This window comes from Nannospalax galili, unplaced genomic scaffold (genome assembly GCF_000622305.1).
Source record: "Nannospalax galili isolate Female #2095 unplaced genomic scaffold, S.galili_v1.0 scaffold664, whole genome shotgun sequence".
In the NCBI taxonomy this organism is placed as follows: Eukaryota; Metazoa; Chordata; class Mammalia; order Rodentia; family Spalacidae; genus Nannospalax; species Nannospalax galili.
Window position 1 is genome coordinate 1,651,524 of NW_008354274.1, and position 19,473 is coordinate 1,670,996.

Genomic DNA, 19,473 nt, shown 5'->3' on the forward strand with positions numbered 1-19,473 from the left:
TTGGAAGGCCTGGGCTGAGCTCAAGGCCCAGCATGGCATCTTGCCAGCTGTGTATCATGAAAGGTTTCTGAGTCTTATGATCTCTGTGAAAGGGTGTGTTAGTGTTGTAAATAGGTGGACAGAGTGACGCTGAGAACTCTGTACTGCTCAACCCGGCACGGTTGTTTTAACTACTTCTTAGCAGATACTTGGAACTTTCTGGAGAGTGATATATACAGACTCCGACCTCAGTTTTTGCATAAGCTTGTGGATACAAGGCTAAGATTTTCCCCATGAGTCAGAGGTGGTTGACTCCAACCACCAATCAGAACAAAGCCTCTTTTTAAATATTTGCTAATATTATAGGGATTTAAATTCATTTCTTTAAAACTCTTGATGTTTTGGGAATACCTGATACATTTTTAAAGGGTCATTTAAAGCTAGAGAGATGGCTCCGCGATTAAAGGAAAGTATTGCTTTTGCAGAAGACCAGAATTCAATTCTTAGCGCCCATGTCAGGTGCTATAACTCCAGCTCCAAATAATCCAACACTCTCTTCTAGCCTTCATGAGCACTGCACCCACATGTGCATATACCCACACACAACACATACACATATATACACAATTAAAGTAAATCATTTTTTAAAAACCTCTGTAACAAAAAAGTCATTTACCAAAGTGGATAGCAATGGTGCAAGAGAAAATGCCAAACAAAAGTGAGGTGAAGCACGGGCATTTTTCTTTAAGAACTACATCTTTCTAGATCACTGAGGCAAGATATCAGTGACCCTTATGAAGCTTATTAGTAATAACTGGGTTTTGCTTTTTTGAATGATGAACTTTTAGTGATGTGCATTTGGGTATAGATGGGAGGGAAAAGTACTGCGGCACTTCAGGATGTGAAGGGGCAGCATGTTATATTCAGGTCCTGATAGAAAAAAACCCTTTCTGTATTTCAAGAACCAGTAACCTAAAATAAGGATGGCAAAGCTGGGGGGACAGGGATTTTCTACCTGTTTGTGTCTAACCAAGAAGCAGTCCTATTAATGTAGGAGTGTAGAAAAAATACCTGCATGTGCACAAGCTCCTTATCATGTGTGTGTTTATGTGCATGTGTGTATGTATGCATGTGGAGGCCAGTAGTCAACACTGAGTGTACATGAAGCTCACTGATTAGACTAGGCTGGCTGGCCAGTGAGCCCCAAGGATCCTCCTGTCTTTATTTTTCTAGCACCTGGATTATTGGTATGTACCTGTTCTTTACATGGGTGCTGGGGTTTGAACTCAGGTCATCATGTCTGCATGCCAAGGACTTTACTGACTGAGCTGTCTCCTCAGTTCCCAAAGTACTTTCTTTAGGATTTCAAATCCTGATTCAATTTTCTTATGAAGTTATTTAAAAATTACTTTTGTTATTCAAGTCAGTTGGGTATAATATCTCTACTGATTTTAGAAAGCCAATCTTTTCCCTCTCCTGAAACACCTCCATTGAATCTCTGGATGCATCTTCTAATTATTCTTTTAGAAGCTGAAAATTTAATCACTCAACGGATTTCTATAAATTACTTGTGAAAATAATCATTCTCTTTTAACTCGGTAAGAAAGTCCTAGGCATATTGACATCCTGTGGGCTCAGATGACGCAGTGATTGATTAAAGAGTGATTGACAGAAGGCTCTCAGAGACTTGGGTCCTTACTCCACACGGTGAGTGAGGCAGACGCGTTCAGGGTGGCCTCGGTGTTGGCTGCATAGCAGGTGTAGTTGCCAGCATCCTGGATGAAGACAGGGGCTATCCTCAGGCCCCCAGATTCCAGCAACATGAACCTGGGAATCCGGACAGAGCCGCTGGCCAGAATGTGGCTCCCTAAAGAGCAGAATCGAAAAGAAGCATGTTGGAGCCACAGAGCCATTTCAAGGACCGAAAGAGATGGGAGCAGTCCAGATAAGCAGAAAGCAGAGTAAGGTGAACATTCTGAGTTCCAAAGTAACCAAAGCTTTCCTTAGCATTACTTAGGGTCACAGGCACCAAGCACTCTAAGTGTCCAATATTGTGAGATTCGGTTAAATAAATTCTGATCTGTGTATGGGATTATCTTTGCGTTGACTGCCTTCTATGGTTCTTTATGTTTAAACACTTTTGAAAATGTTCGGGATCAGGAAAGGAAGAGAAAAGATGTAAAATAAAAGAGCCATCTTGTGCAGTTCTGTAGGTCCCATGTCCCTAAGAGCCTGACCAAGTGTCTGACTCATACCTCTGAGCATGAACAAGCTACTAGGCAGGTGTCTGGAATTGTGGACCAGATGTGACTGCCAGGATGGTCCCCACATAACCCCCAAGCAAACACACACTGTTCAGCAAGGGTGGCTCTGCCTGCCTGTCATTTATTTTTATCTGTGTGTGTGCTTATTGTGTGTGTATATTCATGTATATAAGTGCACATGAGTGTACATGTGTGCCAAGGTCTTAGTATGTAGTCCTGACAGGCCTGGAACTTGCTATGTAGATCAGACTACCCTTGAACTCAGAGATCAGCCTGCCTCTGCTTCCCAAGTGTTAGGATCAAAGGTGTATGTCACCACCCCCAGTCTCCACTCATTTTTTGAGATAGGGTCTCTTGCTGCACCTGGACCTTGCCAATTCAGCAAGACTGGCTGGCCTGCAAGTCCCAGGGATCGTTTTGTCTCTGCTTCCCCAGGGCTGGGATTACATATAACATGCTACCACAACAAGCTTTTTACTCAGTTGCTGGGCTGGAACTGAGGTCCTCGCGTTGTACCACAAATCCTTTACTGACTGAGCCTCCTCCACAGCCTCCAGCTTTTACAGAAGCCTGGGGTTACCTGTCTTATTCATCCTGTACCCTGGCATCTACCCCCTGGTAGTGGCATTCAGTAAATATGTACTTAATCCTCGCTTAGTGAATGAGTGAGAGGAACAAATGTAGCTAACGTTCTAGCATTTTCCACACCAGCCGTGCTGCTGCAGAGCCACCTATAAATATGTACTTAATCCTCGCTTAGTGAATGAGTGAGAGGAACGTTAGCTAACGTTCTAGCATTTTCCACACCAGCCGTGCTGCTGCAGAGCCACCTGCCTCTCTTCCAGGTGATGGCGGGTTTGGGAGCCCCAGACACTTCACATCTCAGGACAGCAGTCATCCCGTCAGTAACTGTGGTGTCCACTGGACGCTGGGTGAAGGTAGGAGCGACATCTGTAGGGAGGAGTTGACAGTGGGCAGTCAGCTAGGCCTCTGCAAACCTGCTCCAGAATCTGCACAGGTCGTATAGGACCAATCACAGAGAATGGAGCTGTGGTGAAAAACAAAAGTCTTTCCAGAGTGACTCTGACCCTGCACTATTGATCTCCCAGGAATTACCTGTCTTTGATTACAATCTAAAGAGAAACGGATGCTGTGTGCAAAGTGCAGGGGCCCAGGAAGCCCATTTATCCAGAGAAACCCAACCAATGGCCTCTGTCCTTTAGATGAAAGACTGTAGCTTATAGGATGACACTTCCATGATTTCTAGGACCACTCTAAACACCGAAATAACAGCTTTGTTGGACCTCTGTGAGGGGCATCCTCTCATTCCATGATGTAATTACTTCTTGCTCATGGGGACAGGCAGACAATGTGATGGCCTCACACACTCAGGACTAAGAGGATAGATGTGTGCTAACGGGCTCAGACAGGTTGTTTTTCTGGCAGCAAGCACACTGGATCCAGTTGGGGACCAGGAGTCCTTGCCAGCTCATCCCTAAGCTGAGAGTTTTACCCCACAGCAAGCGAGAACCCCGATGTCCCAGGTCTGGTTACTGTTACTGGTCTCAGAGCTTCTCCTCCCTCACTGGATGAGCTATTCCGGCCTGCACGTGACCTTCAAAGCTAGGATGACATCATCCCACACAGTACTGCCCCCCCACCCCGCCGCCACCCTTCAGCCCTTGGCCCTGCATATCCCCTGCCTGTCTCTTGTTTCAGTTCTTTGACAATAACTGGTCCATCCACCTGCATCCCTCACCTGAATGCATCCTGAGCTCAGTCTCTCCAAGGCACCTGCTGTTGCTACCCCCACTCAGTGATGGGTGCATCTCCAAGAGTCTGAACAACTGGCCCCTTCTTAGCCCCAGGTCTCAGTGTAAGTGTTGCCTCTGGGAGACCCTCCCTGCCTCTTGCTCTGTGGTTCACCTGTTCTCCATAGCACCCAGTCTCACTGAGATTCTATTCTGTTTTCTATACCACCCCACCCCATCCTAGTGTAGAGAGGCCTTGTCATCTCTCTCATAACTGTGCACCCAAAGTCTAACCAGGTGCTCACCAGCCATTGGATGATCAAATACTGATTTAAAAAATATTTTATTTATTATTTTTATCTGATGTGTATGAGCATATTGCCTGTATATATGTAAGTGCACCTGTGTAGTGCAGTGCCCGCAGAGGTCAGAAAAGGGTGTTGGACCCCCTGAAACTAGAGTTATGGATGATTGTTAGGTGTCATGTGGGTGCTGGGATTCCAACCAGGTCCTCTACAAAGGAGTCAGTGCTCTTAACCACTGGGTCATCTCTCCAGCCCCCAAATACTGATTTTTTTCCCTTACATTTTCCTTTCATTCAGGGCAGTCTGATTCGAAAAACAAATGTGTTTTTGGAAAATCCTGTACCTACAAGACAGATAATTCAGCATTATCATTGTGGTAACTGGCTTAATGGAAAACCTCACTGAAATTTCCAACTGGACCTTCCTAAGCACCTTGCAAAGTGGGCCCGTAGGTTCTATGCAAGCAGGTGTGGAAACAGGCTGGAAGAAGTTAGGGGAGACTCTCACCTGAGCCATTTTACCTTCCAGTAACTTGCCACCTAGGGTCCCAACCCAGCCATGATTTATTTTGTAAATAAAGTTCTTGGAAACTGACTTGGAAAAGTCCCCCACAGGCTCGTGTGTATGGACTCTTGGTACCCAGGTTGTGGGGCTGTTTTGGAGGTTGTGGGGCCTTGTTGGTCAAGGTAGTCACTGAGTTAGGGCTTTGAGGGCTGCAGTCTGGCCTTGCTCCCCACCTTGTCTCTGCTCTCTGAGCTGCCATGAGGTAAGCAAGCTCTACCTTCCCACAGCTGCTGCTCTGTGCAGAGCTGCCCCAGCTTCCAGGATGGATGGATATAGCCTCTACTACCATGAACCCAAATAAACCTCTCCTCTCTTAGCTTGCTGCTGTTAGATATTTGATCACAACAATAAAGGTGCAACTAACACAGGACCACATCCACTCTCATTCTCTCCTGAATGGTCTATGCCTGCTCCATGCTGTGCAACAGCCAAGTGGCTGGGACACAGATCATGCTCCTTAAAGCCTACACCATCTACCACCAGACCCCTTAAAGAAAAATCAATGAAAACAACCCCCAAAAAACTACCTGGTCAATCCCTGCCCAGAACACTAAATAATTCTAATTGATCCAAACTCAGTTACTGGCTTAAACAATATCATTTCTAATGCTTAGAGCAGTATTTGTTTCCTGTGCTTTGCAGTAGAGGACAAATCTCTCCCCTGGCAAGGGTTGAGGAAAGTGATCCCCAGTTTACCAAAACACAGGCACGCATTTTTAGAAACTTGGCCATCTCTTCACAAGCCAATGAGGGCCATTGGCCATACTTCCCAGGGGAGCTCACACCTGCAAAATCAGCATTTTGCCTCCGAAAGGGCAAACATGAAAGGTATAATTCCATAATCACTAAATTCTACTTCATTTTAGAAGAACAATGTTACAACTGTGGGAGATTAGAAAGAAAACCCGCAGATATAATGAAAACCTTTACTTTTATTTTATTTTTCAAAGACAGAGTGCCAAGGTATTTCTGTTAATGGGATAATAAAAGGAACTCACAAAAGAACTATAATTGTTCAATAAAACTAGAGAATGAATATTAAAAAATGGGTGGAAAAGATCAAAAGAAAAAGATTAGGCATGAGCTATACACTTAACAGCCCTTCCAAATCTGTCCAGGAGAGAGAGAGGAGAGAGAGAGAGAGAGAGAGAGAGAGAGAGAGAGAGAGAGAGAGAGAGAGAGAGAATGAATATGAATGTAGAGAGAAATATAAAGAAATATAATGTTTTCTACTTCTCCCAAAAGGAAGTTGTTGGGTTTTGTTTTTTTTTTTTTCTTCCAGCTCAGCCCTGTAGAACAAGGCTCACAGGTGTGACTGGGGCATGGCTCTTCCCAGAATGGTCCCTAGTCACATGACTGTATCCTCTCACCTCAGGGGCTGACAGGATGCTATGCCATATGGGCAGTGGGAAGCTCTGACCTGGGGTCTGGCCAGGCTGATGGGTAGTACTCACTGGTCACATCCAGGTAGGTGTGGGTCTGGGTCTCCCCTCCTTCATTACTGGCAAAGCACTGGAAGATTCCGGAGTCTTCTGGACACAACTTCTGGATGTGCAAGCCTCCACTGGGAAGTACTCTATACCTAGGATTCTGGAGCTTGCTGAGGGGGACAGCATCCTTGTACCACTGGAGGGTGGGAAGAGGAACCCCTGGGTAGGAATGGAGGTAAATGGGCATTTAAATCACTACATTTCAGGAGCTTTTCATGGGAAGACTGAGGTAAAACGGTTTCAGAGGATAACATGGAAATATTCTCCTACCGTTTTCTCATCCATTAGGGAAGCTTTCCTCATCTTATCTGAAGAAACCCACACTATGTAGCTGTCACAAGGAAGAAAGACCAAGCAAGAACCCTGAATGTGCAGGCCACAGATCCCTTCCCATTCTCCCCGAAAGGTACCTGGGTTTGTGTTCATTTAGAAAGAGAGATTTCAACTGTAGGGGGCCATGATATTTGCATGGGGTTGAAGGGCTTTGTTACTCTGATTCTGCCTCTGCACAAAAGGCTGGATCAGGGTCATCAGGAAGTTTCTAGATTAGGTTAAGTGAGGTGGGAAGACCCACCCTGAATGTGGGCAGTACCATTCCTGGACTGAATAAAAAGGAGAAAGTGAGCTAAGCACCAGCATTCATCTCTCTCTGCTTCCTGACTGTGGCTGCAATGTGAGCAGCTGCCCCACATTCCTGCTGCCAGGTCCACAATGGACTGTACCCTCAAAACTGTGAGCCACCACAAACCTTTTCTCCTTAGTTGCTTTTCTCCAGAATTTTGTTGACACAGGGCAAGAGGGCTCTATGCACAGTGCCTGTCCTCATTCCTCCAACCAATAACAAAACTGGGAACCATTTTTAACACCTCCCTAGCCATTGAGCTGTTGGCTATCACTGGCCTCAATGGAGGTCCATTGTACTGGAGGAGCAAATTGCTTAGATGACAAACCTATGAGATGCCTTTGGTTGAAGTAGGTAGCACTTGTGGACATGGAAAAAGTTGCTTTGCTCATAAAACACATGTGAATTCAGGGTGAGGGTGGGAGAGGCTGCCAGAGACCCTGTTCCTATACCCTGAGAACTGAGCAAGCTGAGAATACAACAGAGAGTTATACTAGAAGGGCCAGAGGGCCAGACAGGCTCAGCACCCAGTACCCTTCCTAGTCACTCCTTCCCCTTGGGTGGCATCACTGTAAGAAACGGGCTGGCACCCCCGAGGCCAGAGACTTCATGTTCTGTGCTTGACGGCCTGACTGGAAAGAGGAGGGCTGGACTTGTGGGGCACACACAGTGTACATCAAGGTTCATAGGGCTCAATACCTGAGGTGTACATGGAAGGGACTATCTGCAGCCTGAGCACTGCGTGGCGACTACTAAAGCCGTTCTTTTTCATGGCTGTAGTTAGTATACACAGCCTACTTGTGGGGCATCCCTGAGTAGGGAACACTGGGCCTTTTGTACTAGCAGTTTCTCTGCAGGGCTAGAGGAAGACTGCTTCCTGGGGACCAGCTCTGACCTTCCTGAAGTCCAAGAGGATCATGCCCTCCCAGGAAGGGTGGACTAGGTAGGCACGAGAGACTCCATACTGAACATAACAATAATATACAACATAACAAACTCCAGAAATACAGTGGGTATGGACATGTAAGGAAATACTTGGTTCTATAGCTCAAATGGCTATGTTCCTCAATTTCCCTAAATATAAAAGGAATTATTTTGAGACAGAATCTCACTATGAAGCCTTGGGTGGCCTGGAGCTCCCTATGTAGACCAGGCTAGCCTTGAACTCACAGGGTCCACCTGCCTCTGCCTCCTGAGTGCTGGGATTAAAGGTGTGTGCTACTATGCCTGGTGAAGTTTCTAATTTATTTTTATAGTCCTGGGGATCAAACCCTGGACCTAACTTAGGAAAAGCAATCACTCTACCAATTGAGCTACATCCCCAGTCCTTAAAATGACCTTTTGTTTGTTCCTTTTGAAATATCATCTATGTAGCCCAAGTTGGCCTTGAAACTGTTGATCTTCCTGCCTCTGCCTCCCAAGTGCTAGGATTACAGGCATGTGTCACTATGCTTGGCATTATAAAATGGATTGAAAAATTAAAAAGCACATCTTGTCATAATTTTGCAAGGCTTACCTACATCCCTGACTCAAGTTCTGTGTAGGTCGGTCTACAATGTCCATTTTAATAAATAAAGTTTAATGTCATGAATATTTCAAGATGAAGCATCCTTAGATTCTGTCTTTGCCTTAATTGTGTTTCTTGTCACCTTTCATTAAATCAGGAAATTAAAAAAAATCCATTTCGAGGTAAAAGTAGAACCAATTCATGTAAAATGCTCATAATGGTAATTACATGATGTAGCTCTCATAAAGAACCTGCACTTCCCATTCAGCCAGAGATTCATCGTGGAAGGTAAAAGAAAGCTGCAAACTATACAATGGCAGAGCACCATTGGAAGACCCGTTCAATATACATTTACAAGTCTGTGCTTAACAGTTTACCCTGCACAAATTATACATAAAGAAAGCATCCTCTTGACAAAGGGGGAGTTTTATCACCATCCATTACTGAAAAATAATTGTTAGTGCATGAAAGACTAGAGTGTTTCCATTGGGGGGCAATTCAGTGTTGTAAATGAAAATTGTATCCTCTGCAGTAGTGGTATATTCTGTTTACTCCTAAAATATAAATATTTTATAGCACAGCATTCACACAGCTGTCCTTTAGAAGGTGGTATGTATATGTGAGAAAGAGAGCCAGGCCACCACAGTGAGGGAAACATCCCCACTTGAGATTTGTGCTTTTCCTTCACCCTTCTTTGCACCTGCATTACCAGAGCCAGGGTCACAAACAGAAATACAGCATGTTTTGAGAATGAAGTGGCCAGGAGTGGGTACCAGAGTCACAGAGGATGCAGATCCTTGGAGGTATGAGCAACTCTTACACAGAACACTGGAAGGGACTTCTACCTAGAAGCAACTCTGCCTCACCAGTGGTTACTGAGAGCCACCTACCTGCCTTACATTTCAGAACTGAAGGGTGATGTGGACACAGATGCAGTCCAGGACACAGGGTCTGTTTTAAGGCCCAGACATCAGCTCTCATGGATATCCTGGCAGGAACATGTGTCCTGGTTTGAACGCTGGTTGCACTGTCAGGTGACTCCAATATTTAGTGAGCATCTCTTTCATGCCAGGCACTACAGGCTGATTTTCTAAGAGGTGTCTCGTTTAATATTTGAGGCTCTGAGCATATTCCTTAACGCTGAAGCAAGGTCTCAAATGTGTACATTTAGATAATATCTCTCTTACAAAACTGAAATACTCACAAAATGGGTAGTACAACAAATAAATTGCTGTGGTCCATTTTCAGTATGAGGGTGTTTAGGGCTCATCAGGAATTAGGGAGAGGGCAATGTTTAGACACCCAGAAGATTGAACCTCCCTGAAGAACTCAGCCAATGATGAATTCGGGGGACAGAGAAATGCAGTTAGGAATATAAAAACCATTGTTTAGTGCCAAATTGGCAAGCCAGCCAATTTTGCCTTTTCTTAAGACTGAAGTCTGACTATACTACATTAAGTGTCCAGTATCTTTAAAACTTTAAAATTTTTATTTTTATTTTATGTGTATGAGTGTTTTGCCCACATGTATGTAAATACACTTGTGTCATGCAATGCCCGTGAAGGTCAGAAGAGAACATTGGATCCCCTGGAACTGGAGTTACTGATAGTTGTTAGCAGCTGTATGAATGCTGGGAAATGAATCTGGGTCCTCTGTAAGAGCCAGCTTCAATCTGAGCTAGCTCTCCAGTTCTGTGTCCAGTACTTTTATTATGAAATGATGACCATTGTTTCTAATAGTAATAAAGTGTCCCTTCATCCCTTCAGCTTTAGTGGGTAAAGGGAAACACCCATATTTGTGATGCCAGGAATAAACAGACAGGAACAAGAGCCTTTTGATTTATACAGGTCTTGGTAATGAATTGCTTTCAAAAGCCTCTGTGGTATGTATATGTGTACATGGACGTGAGTAGCATCATGGAACTCCCTGTGCAACTTAACAGGGAAGTCATGAATAGGATGATGGGAACAACTGAGTCCAAGAAAGGAGGACACAATAACCTTTGTAACAGGAAAGTTGGCCCAAAGTGAGCAAGGTAAAAGGACAGGGAAGAGTCCTATTGACAAAAATTCACAACACGACTCAGGGTGTAGCTGTTAGTAGAGTGCTTGCCTAACATGCACAAGGCCCAGTCCTAGCCCCAGCACTGCATAAATTCAGTGTGGTGGTACACAACTGTAATCTCAACACTTGGGAGTTGGAGGCTAGAGGACCAGAAGTTCAAGGTTATACTTGGCTACATAGTGAGTTTGAGGCTAATCTAGGCTACATGAGATGTTGTTACACACAACAAGAGTCAAAACAACTTCCTTTACTCTGTGACAGATGGATGTGGTCCCAGTCCTCTCACCTGGTAGATGAGGATGGGTTTCCTCTGTGGTATGGTCTTGGAACCAGCTCTGGGAAACCCAAGCACTGAGGGGAGTCACAGGATATACTGAGTCCTCTCTCTCAGGGAGGCAGGGGAAAGCGCTTCCTTCTTTTTCTCTGGAGTAAATCTTACAGCTTTCCACCCTCTGGGTTGTTTTACAGACAAGGAGGCAAGAGCTTAGCACTACTGCCTTCTTTCTCTAAGATCATAGGCTGTTTGCAGAGTCCTAGTGTCCAGTCTGTTCCTGTGTCCCTGAAAGCACGTGAACCTTGCCCTGGATATTCACCATCATTCAGCACGGCACCCATATTATGGCACATCCATACTCACCCATGGCTTGACAAGGGATGTCCACAGTTTCTTCCACTTCACCTAAAATCCGACTGTCAGGTTCAGCAGTGAAATATGGTGGCTCTTTAAATAAGGAAAAAAAAAGAGCCACTAAGTCAAGAAGTTTTGTGTTTCAAATGTGAAGGGTCCCCCACAGGCTCATGTGTTTGAATACTTGGTCCCCAGCTATGGTGCTTTGTGGGAAGATTGCAGAACCTTGGAGAAGTGGAGCCTCACTGGAGGAAGTGAGTCACTAGGGGTGGGCCTTGAGACTTTATAGCCTGTCTCCACTTCCTGTTGATTCTATTCTTCCTGAGTGTGACTGCAATGTGACCAGCCAGTCTCCTGTTCCTTCCACCATGCCTTCTCCACCATGATAGATTATATCCCTCTGGAACTATGAGACAAAATAAATCAAACCCTTTCTGTCTTCTGTTGCATTTGTCAGTTTATTATTTCATTACAGCAACAAGAAAGTGACTGACATAAGAAGAATATTCTAGGGATGCACCAATGTAAGATAATGGGCATTTTGTGATGTGAGGGTGTGTGTGTATGTGTGTGTGTGTGCATGTGTGTGCATTTGTGTTTGTGAACATGTACATGTAGAAGCCACAGGTCAATGATGTGTGTCTTCTTCAATTGCTGTCCACCTTATCTTTGAGACAAGATGTCTCACTGAATCTAAAGCTCACCTATTTGGTTAGATTGGCTCAGCAGGAAGCTCCAGGGAGCCTCCTGTGACCACCCCCATCCCAAGCACTAGGATTAATGTGCACCACTGTGCCTAGCTTTTTACTTGAGTGCTAGGGACCCAAATTCAGATCCTCATGCTTGCATGGCAAGTACTTTACCAACTGAGCTATCTCCCCAGCCCCCAATATGAGCTCTTAAAAATCATTTCTAAAAACTTAATCATCAGTTCCCATCACACTCACAAGCTCAGAATTCAGGGAGCAGCAGGCAAAGGTAATTTATATTCTAAGATTTCAGAAGGCAAATTACTACTCTGGGCAATGGCTACTTTTCAGTTTATAGGCTTGAAATCATGGAATATCTTAATTCACGTTTTAGAAGGGGTATCCCAAGAACTTCATAAAGATTTATATTTACAGCATAGTATATTATAGGGTAGTTTGCTTCTGTCTCTAAACTAAATACCAACTCAGGAGGCAAATTGAATAAAGCCCTGTAGCAAGGGGCCAAACCTGTGTCAGGGAGCAAAGGAGCCTATTAACTTATTTTTTTAATCTTAGCAGTTCTTTTTCAAAATATAAATTTAATACTTGAATGGGATGCAAAATAATAGTGGAGAGACAAAGAGAAGAAGAGGGACAAAGGGAATAACAGGGAGGGTGGAGAAGGGGAGGGATGGAGGAATGGAAGGATGGAGAGAGGGAGAAAGGAAGGAATGGAGGGGGGGAGGGAGGGAGAGAGAGAGGAAGAGAGGAAGACTCATCCATCTACAGTAGCAAAGGAAACTCCCAGCCATTTTCATTCTGGCTTTCCCCTTGCACAGGCAGCAGGAAATACTGGCTGTGTTAGACAATGAATTTCCTTGGAGAGTAAATGGCAATATTTTTCTCAGTTTATTCAGGAGAATTCAGCAGAGGCATGGCCGAGTTCGGGAGCATTCAGGAGGCAGCAATTTCATTATCACGATGACAAAAGGCTCTTGTATTCACTTTCTGCGTGATAATTAATTTCTGGAGACTTCTTTTCACTGTAATTGTGTTAAATGTGGATAATACGGCTTAGCGTGCCTCCTATATTGACTAGAAAAACAGGGTGGGACCCAATGGAGGAAACAGAAATGAAAACTTAGCATTGCAAAGAGATGCTTAAGGAGAAAACACTGGAAGTTTCTGAATGACAGAAAGCATCACACCTACAATTACCTGGGCCTTTGGCACAGAAGGATCTTGTTCCAACCATCCAGCCGGCTGTGGTGGTGACTGAGGATTCAGTAGATAGAGGCAGAACCCTCCATTATGATTTTTGTACATATAGACCTAGCCTGGAGAAGTACTGGAAAGATTCAATGCCTTTCCTTTCCAAACTGGTCTTTGTACACACATATATCTCCCGTTCAGCCATGTCTCCCTAATCAATAAAACGACAGCTCTATTTATATTCTGACTTCACAGCCATGCAGCCTGTCAAGGACCTTGTGCATAGGTCATGGCCCATATTCATCAGTGGATGCTAAAGTCAATGGCTACCATCATGATTTGATTAAAGGCATGTGAGGGCAAAAGAAAAAAAATTAAGTTAAGCATCAACAATTGCTCATGATTAATTACAGTTTATACTTCCTCAAACATTCTGGTTTTAGATAACCACAGAGTCTCAGGAAATTGCAAGAAATAACATTGACAGGGCCTAGGTAGCCCTTCCTCAGTTTACCCTTATGGTGGAACTCCATCTTTGCAGAATAACAGTCATTACCATCCTTATCAGAGCAGTTGTGAGCACTTGCAAGAGACCCTCAGGATGAGGCCTGTTGATGTTCCCTGGTAGGAGGAGCTAGAGAAGGTCATTAGATTCTCATCTGAGATTCCAGCCCCCTCCCCACATCCCCCCTTTGCTGTAGGGAGTCCTGCCCGAGCTGTACATGGTCGTGGTTGTGGAAGGTACTAGAGTCTACAGAATGTAAACATTTAACTGTACTGGGAGACTACACCTGTGTAGCTGTGGGGAAGTCATCAGCCATGCTAGGATGCTTTCTAGTAATATGGCTGTTTGAGGGTCACCCATATTCCAGTAGGTGACCTCTCACCTATGTCTGCCAGTACTCTCAATAAGCTCATTGGTTCACTAAGTTAGACTTGGGTGGAATTGTTACTTTGGTCTGTTGTTGGTGCCCTACCTGGGGTGAGCAGATGTTCACATCTTCCCAGGGAAAGTTCATGCAACAACCCCCACCACCAACACCATTGACAATAACTTGTAAAACTACAGTCTAATGTCACCCAGAGGACATGAGACAATCAACAAATTCTATCCAGATCACCCCCATTTTGTGTGTGTGCATGCACAAGTGTTTAGTTACATACAGGGTTATCACATATGTGGGATCATGTGTCCATACAGAATAGGCCCTTTGTCCTGAAGACACTGGCTGTCCACCTTGACCCCCCTCTCCAGCCCAGGGCCAACCACCCGTCTGTTTTCTACTCTTAATAGCCTGTCATTTCAAGAATGTCATATAAACAGTCATGCTGAATATCACTTCTGGAAATGGCTGTCTTCATTCAGCAGAATTCCCCCCACCTGAGAACGTATATCAGTCCTGTGGATGTTCAACATCTCCAGGGTCACCATGTCTTCCTCATGTACTGTGTCTATTCTCAGCTTCCCCGGAGTGCCAGGGTGGGACATGGCTGGGGAGAGAGATGATGTGCCTATACAGTGTCCCTGGGGCTGTGGCCTGGTGGGCCTGGTGTACACATAACTGCCAGATGGTCACTCTCCTTCTCTACTTTTCATAGCATTTCTCAGCCTAGAGACACCAGGTATTGAGTAGCTCCCCAGGGAGGTGGCATGGCCCTTCAGGGCAGCCTGGCCCATCTCTCTCCTGCAAGCCTGCCAGGTGGCTAAGCTGGCAGAGCAGGTGTTGGAGCTGCCACAGTGGGCCCCATGTGCTCTGCAGGCTCTGTAACTTCTCGTTTTCACAGTGCTTCTTCCCTCCCACTCACAGGTCAGCATCTTTCACTGTGGACCCTTCACACCACCCCAACTCAATGGTGTCTCTGAAGGTTCCTCTCCCCACCCTCAGCTGCCTGTTCACACACAACTTACCAGAGGAGAGAAAGTGCGGCAAATACCAGGCCTGTAGACTGTGAGGATGGGGAGCTGAGCTGTGGGGACCCTTGGAGGAAAACTGTCCATGGCACAGACCTTCTTAACTACTTAGTAGTCCTAGAGCAATGGGGTGAGCACACATATGTCTTAGCCAATGGGAGACTTCTAGGTTGAGTGACCAGCTGGCACAGGACTGCACTGGATTGTTAAATATTGATCATAGCTACAGCCAATAAATCCAGGAATGAAACCGACACTTCTACATCTTTAGAAATAGGATGAAGACATCAGGAGAAGGGGCTTATGCCCTGATGAGATCACAGCTAAGACAAGGCCAGTACCAGTCTTGTACTATAAATGGGCACAAGTTGCCAGCTGTGGTCTCAGAGACAGAGATGGGGTCCTTCCCAGGTAGCCACAAACTGGGACCTTGAGCAAGGCTCTCACACCCCAGCATGGCAGGGTCATGTAGTGTGAGTTCTGGCCTCCAGAGTCAGCCTTGGTGGAGGTGGCCATTGTACACCCAGGTCATGCTGTGTGATCCCTGGGGCTTGATCGTAGCTTCAGTCTGAGTCACAGGCTTTTTCTGATTAGTGCATTTCCCATGCTGTCTTCCCTTCCTTCCACAGGCCCAGCTGCAGTCGCTGTCCACACTTGGGTGCTTTGTCCACTGCAGTGGACAGAATGGTCCCCAAAGATGTCTACACTCAGACCTTGGACACTGTGGGCATGATCTGAATGTGACATGATGGATTTTTACAGTTGGGGTTAAGGTTATCAATTTTAAAACAGAAAGAATGGGAGACCTGGGGTGACTGAGTGAGCCCAGCCTAATTTTGAGCCTTTAGAAATGAAGAACTTCAGGGCTGGACAGATGGCTCAGTGGTTGAGCGCACTGACTGCTCTTGAAGAGGACCCAGGTTCAATTCCCAGCACCCACATGGTGGCTAACAACCATCAGTAACTCCAGTTCCAGGGGATCCGAGCCCTCTTCTGACCTCCGTGGGCAGTGCACGACAAGGGCGCACTTACATAAGGCAGGTGGTACACTCATACACATGAAATTTCTCCACCTGGAAGTGGGAGAAGCGAAGGGGAGGGCAGAGATTTGAGGATGGAAGGGAGTGAAGGAAGAAGGGAGGGAGGGATGAGAGAGAGAGAGAGAGAGGAAGGGGGGAAGAATGAAGGAAAGGGGAGAGGAAAAAGGAAGGAAGGGAAGGAGAAGACAGAGGAAAAGAAAGATACAAAGAAAGAAAAAGAGAGCACAAGGAAGGAAGGAGGGAGGAGGGAAGGAGGAAGGAGGAGGAGGGAAGGGAGGAGGGAAGGAAGGAAGGAGGGAGGGAGGAAGGAGGGAGGGAGGAAGGAAGGAAGGAGGAAGGAAGGAAGGAAGGAAGGAAGGAAGAAAGGGGAGACAGGGAAAAGGAGGGAGGGATGGAGGAGGGAAGGATGGGAGAAGGGTGGACTGTAGGGACAGAGGGAAGAAGGAAGGCAAGGACATGGGGATGTGAACATGTAAGGGGTCCTCAGTTTCAACCATAGAGTGACTGGTCAACTGTAATGCTGAATCAGCCAAGAGATGCTACAAATGATGTATTATTTTAAAAAGTAATTACGATATTTAGATTTCTGAACTATTTGTATGTAAGGAATTAGACTATTTTGCCAGATGTACACAGAGCTCTGTAATGGTTACTGTGAAGGCTCATCTTCATTGCTCACTTGACAATTTAGAGTCACCATGGACAGATATCTCTGGGTTTATCTAAGAGGGTGTTTACAGAAGGTTTAACTGAGGAGGAAAGATCCCCCCCCACCCCCGCCGAATGTGTCAGCACCATCCCATGATCTTGGTGGACTGAATAAAAAGGAGCAAGTGAGCTGAGCACCAGCATTCATCTCTCTGCTTCCTGACTGTGGATGCATGTGAGCAGCTGCCTCAGGCTCCTGGCCCCATGTCTTCCCTCCATGATAGACTGTGTCTTCAAACTGTGAGCCCAAATCAACCCTTCCTTAAGTTGCTTTATCAGGTATTTTTATCAAGCAATGAGAAAGGTAATTAATATAGTGACTATCAGCCCTGAGAACCACAGTGGGTGTGAAGGAACTCTGTGCACTCTGGTGAGGGTGGGTGATGGTGTGCACAGCACAGCTGTGGTACAGAGAGACCATGGCAACTCTCAGTCTGAAGGGGAAGATGTACAGCTGTCTCCTGAAGTGATCCAAGATGCTGCAATTGGTAAGAGCTGTTGCCCTAGTTTCATTTCTGTTGCTGAGACAAAATACCCCGACAGAGAGAAGCTCAGAGAAGAAATGGTTTCTTTTAGCTCACAGTTCCAGGTTACAGTCCATCATTGTGGGGTAGTCAAGGCAACAGGAACTTAAAACAGATGGTTATATCACATCTACAGTCAAGACAGAGAGAGGTGAACGCACACATGCTCAGTGCTCAGCTCGCTTTCTCCACTCTTACGTCATCCAGGGCCCAAATCCAGGGAGTAGTGCCACGCACGGTGGGCTCAGTCTTCCGATCTCAACTAACATAAGACAATCCTCCACAGTCATGCCCGCAGGCCCACCTGATCTAGACAATCCCTCATTGAGACTTTCTTCCTAAGTGATTCTAAATTATGTAAGTCAACAATTAAAACTAACCACCATCCTTTCATTTATTTCCCAAGAAGAACCAACACTGCCACAGACGGTAAGAAAGCCCTGACATCATAGTGCAAAAAACACCGTGCTGTGGAAATCAGTGAACGGAAACTCGCTGATGCACTGTGACAGATGCTATGGTAGTTATGCCAGCCATGGGTGAAGCCATCCTTTTGACACTTGTGTGGTGTGTGTGCTTGCTTCGTTGTGCTCCACTGTATGAGCTGACAGCCTTATGTTCCCCCTTACATTCAAACGAAGGCCAACAATGCCAATGACCTTCATTTGAACCGGTTGACCAGTACAGTCAGAGGCTAACCCTAACGTTCACACTTATTCCCCCCTGCAACACGCTCCTCTAGCATGTGCCAAGTGCTTCAGGGCACAGCTGAAAGAGGCTCTTGAAGAGCGATGCCTGGGAGGTTCCTGGAGGACATCCAGTCTCACTGACAGGCAGGCTCCCTGGGGCTGAAAGAACATGCCCAGGTCTAGGTTTGGCTTCCACCAAAGCAGGCCCCAGCCAGGCTGAATGCTAATGCAAACTCTGCACTTGAGAGACGATGGATCCACCGTTTGGGGAGAGGTCAGGGGAAAGAGGGTCTTACAAGGGTCTTCCTGCCAAGGACCATAGTGCATCTCTAGCATAGAACAGTTCTGGTAATAGATACCACAGTCCATCAACAGATACAAATGTGAGGCTTTTCCTGAATGGCAGCACCAGCACTTTCTACCCACCAGGTAGGCAAAGTTGGCTCCTATACCACTGCCTGGAGGATGCATCCAAGATGGAGGAGGTGCTGACACTGTGGTAAGTCACTCATCATAGCCCAAGGCAGGGAGGCTGGGGACATACTACACAGCATCCTCGGCATGTCACAGCCAGTGTGGAGTGCATCAGACTGTCATGTCACAGCACAGGCTGTAGAGTAGAGCAGGGCAGAAGAGAGGAGGCCAGTTAAAGGGACAGCAGGACAACTGTACTGTGAGGAGGTGGGGGCCAGGCCACCAGGCTGTGCAGAGTGGGTGCCTGGCATCTCTTAGCGATCAGAGCATGGGTTCCTGTTTAGACTGTGGAAATTGAGCAATCCAGCGGCGAAGCGGACAGGTGGTGCAAACAGCTGTCGCTGTCTATCTTATCTCTTCAGTGTGAGATAGAAGTAATTGGAAGGCGATCCCTTTCTGTTTTCATTCATCTGCATGTTCATATCAATAGCTGTCTGCGCAGCTCTGCCGGTGACAGGCAGAGAGATTGGTCACACTTTTCTGGGATCCCTCCCTGGTATGGTGGCTGGGCTTCTTGGTGACAGTCTTCTGGAGTCCTTGAGTTAACAGAGATGTCCTCTTCTGAGGTTCTTTGTTTTCAGTGTGACCCAACTGCAAGCTCCCACTGGTCACAACTTCTGAACAGAAGGAGATTTAAATCAACCTCATTGAGATGGCTCAGTGGCTACAGCGCTTGCTGCATAAGCATGAGGACTTGAGTTTGGATCCCTAGCATCCATGTCAAAAGCTGGAGTGTGGTGACATATGCCTGTAACTCCAGTGCTGGGTGGGGAGGTGGAGACAGAAGGATTGTTGGGGCTCACTGGCCAGCCAGTATAGCTGAATTGGCGAGCACAGTTCAGTGAGAAATCTAGTCTCAAAAATAAGGTAGAGGGGCTGGAGAGACATCTCAGCAATTCAGAGTATGTACTGGCTGTTCGTGCAGGGGACAGTTCAGTTCCCAGGACCCACACTGGGTGGCTCATAATCACCTGTAACTCCAGCTTCAGGAGATCCGGTGTTCTCTTCTGGCCTCCTCAGGCACTTGCACTCACATGTGCAAATCCACATA

General features: G+C 46.0%; 1 protein-coding gene across 3 annotated transcripts in view; it reads right to left on the reverse strand.

Moving 5' to 3' along the window:
* Sdk1 (sidekick cell adhesion molecule 1) overlaps positions 1–19,473 on the reverse strand; it is a 1,173,668-nt gene that overhangs the window by 334,211 nt on the left and 819,984 nt on the right. For all 3 annotated transcript variants that reach the window (XM_029555167.1, XM_029555165.1, XM_029555166.1), the window contains 4 exons: positions 11,184–11,267; positions 6,318–6,512; positions 3,078–3,194; positions 1,679–1,846 (listed from right to left, as the gene is read on the reverse strand). In XM_029555167.1, the coding sequence (XP_029411027.1) occupies positions 1,679–1,846; positions 3,078–3,194; positions 6,318–6,512; positions 11,184–11,267 (564 nt within the window). The remainder of the gene's footprint in view (positions 1–1,678; positions 1,847–3,077; positions 3,195–6,317; positions 6,513–11,183; positions 11,268–19,473) is intronic.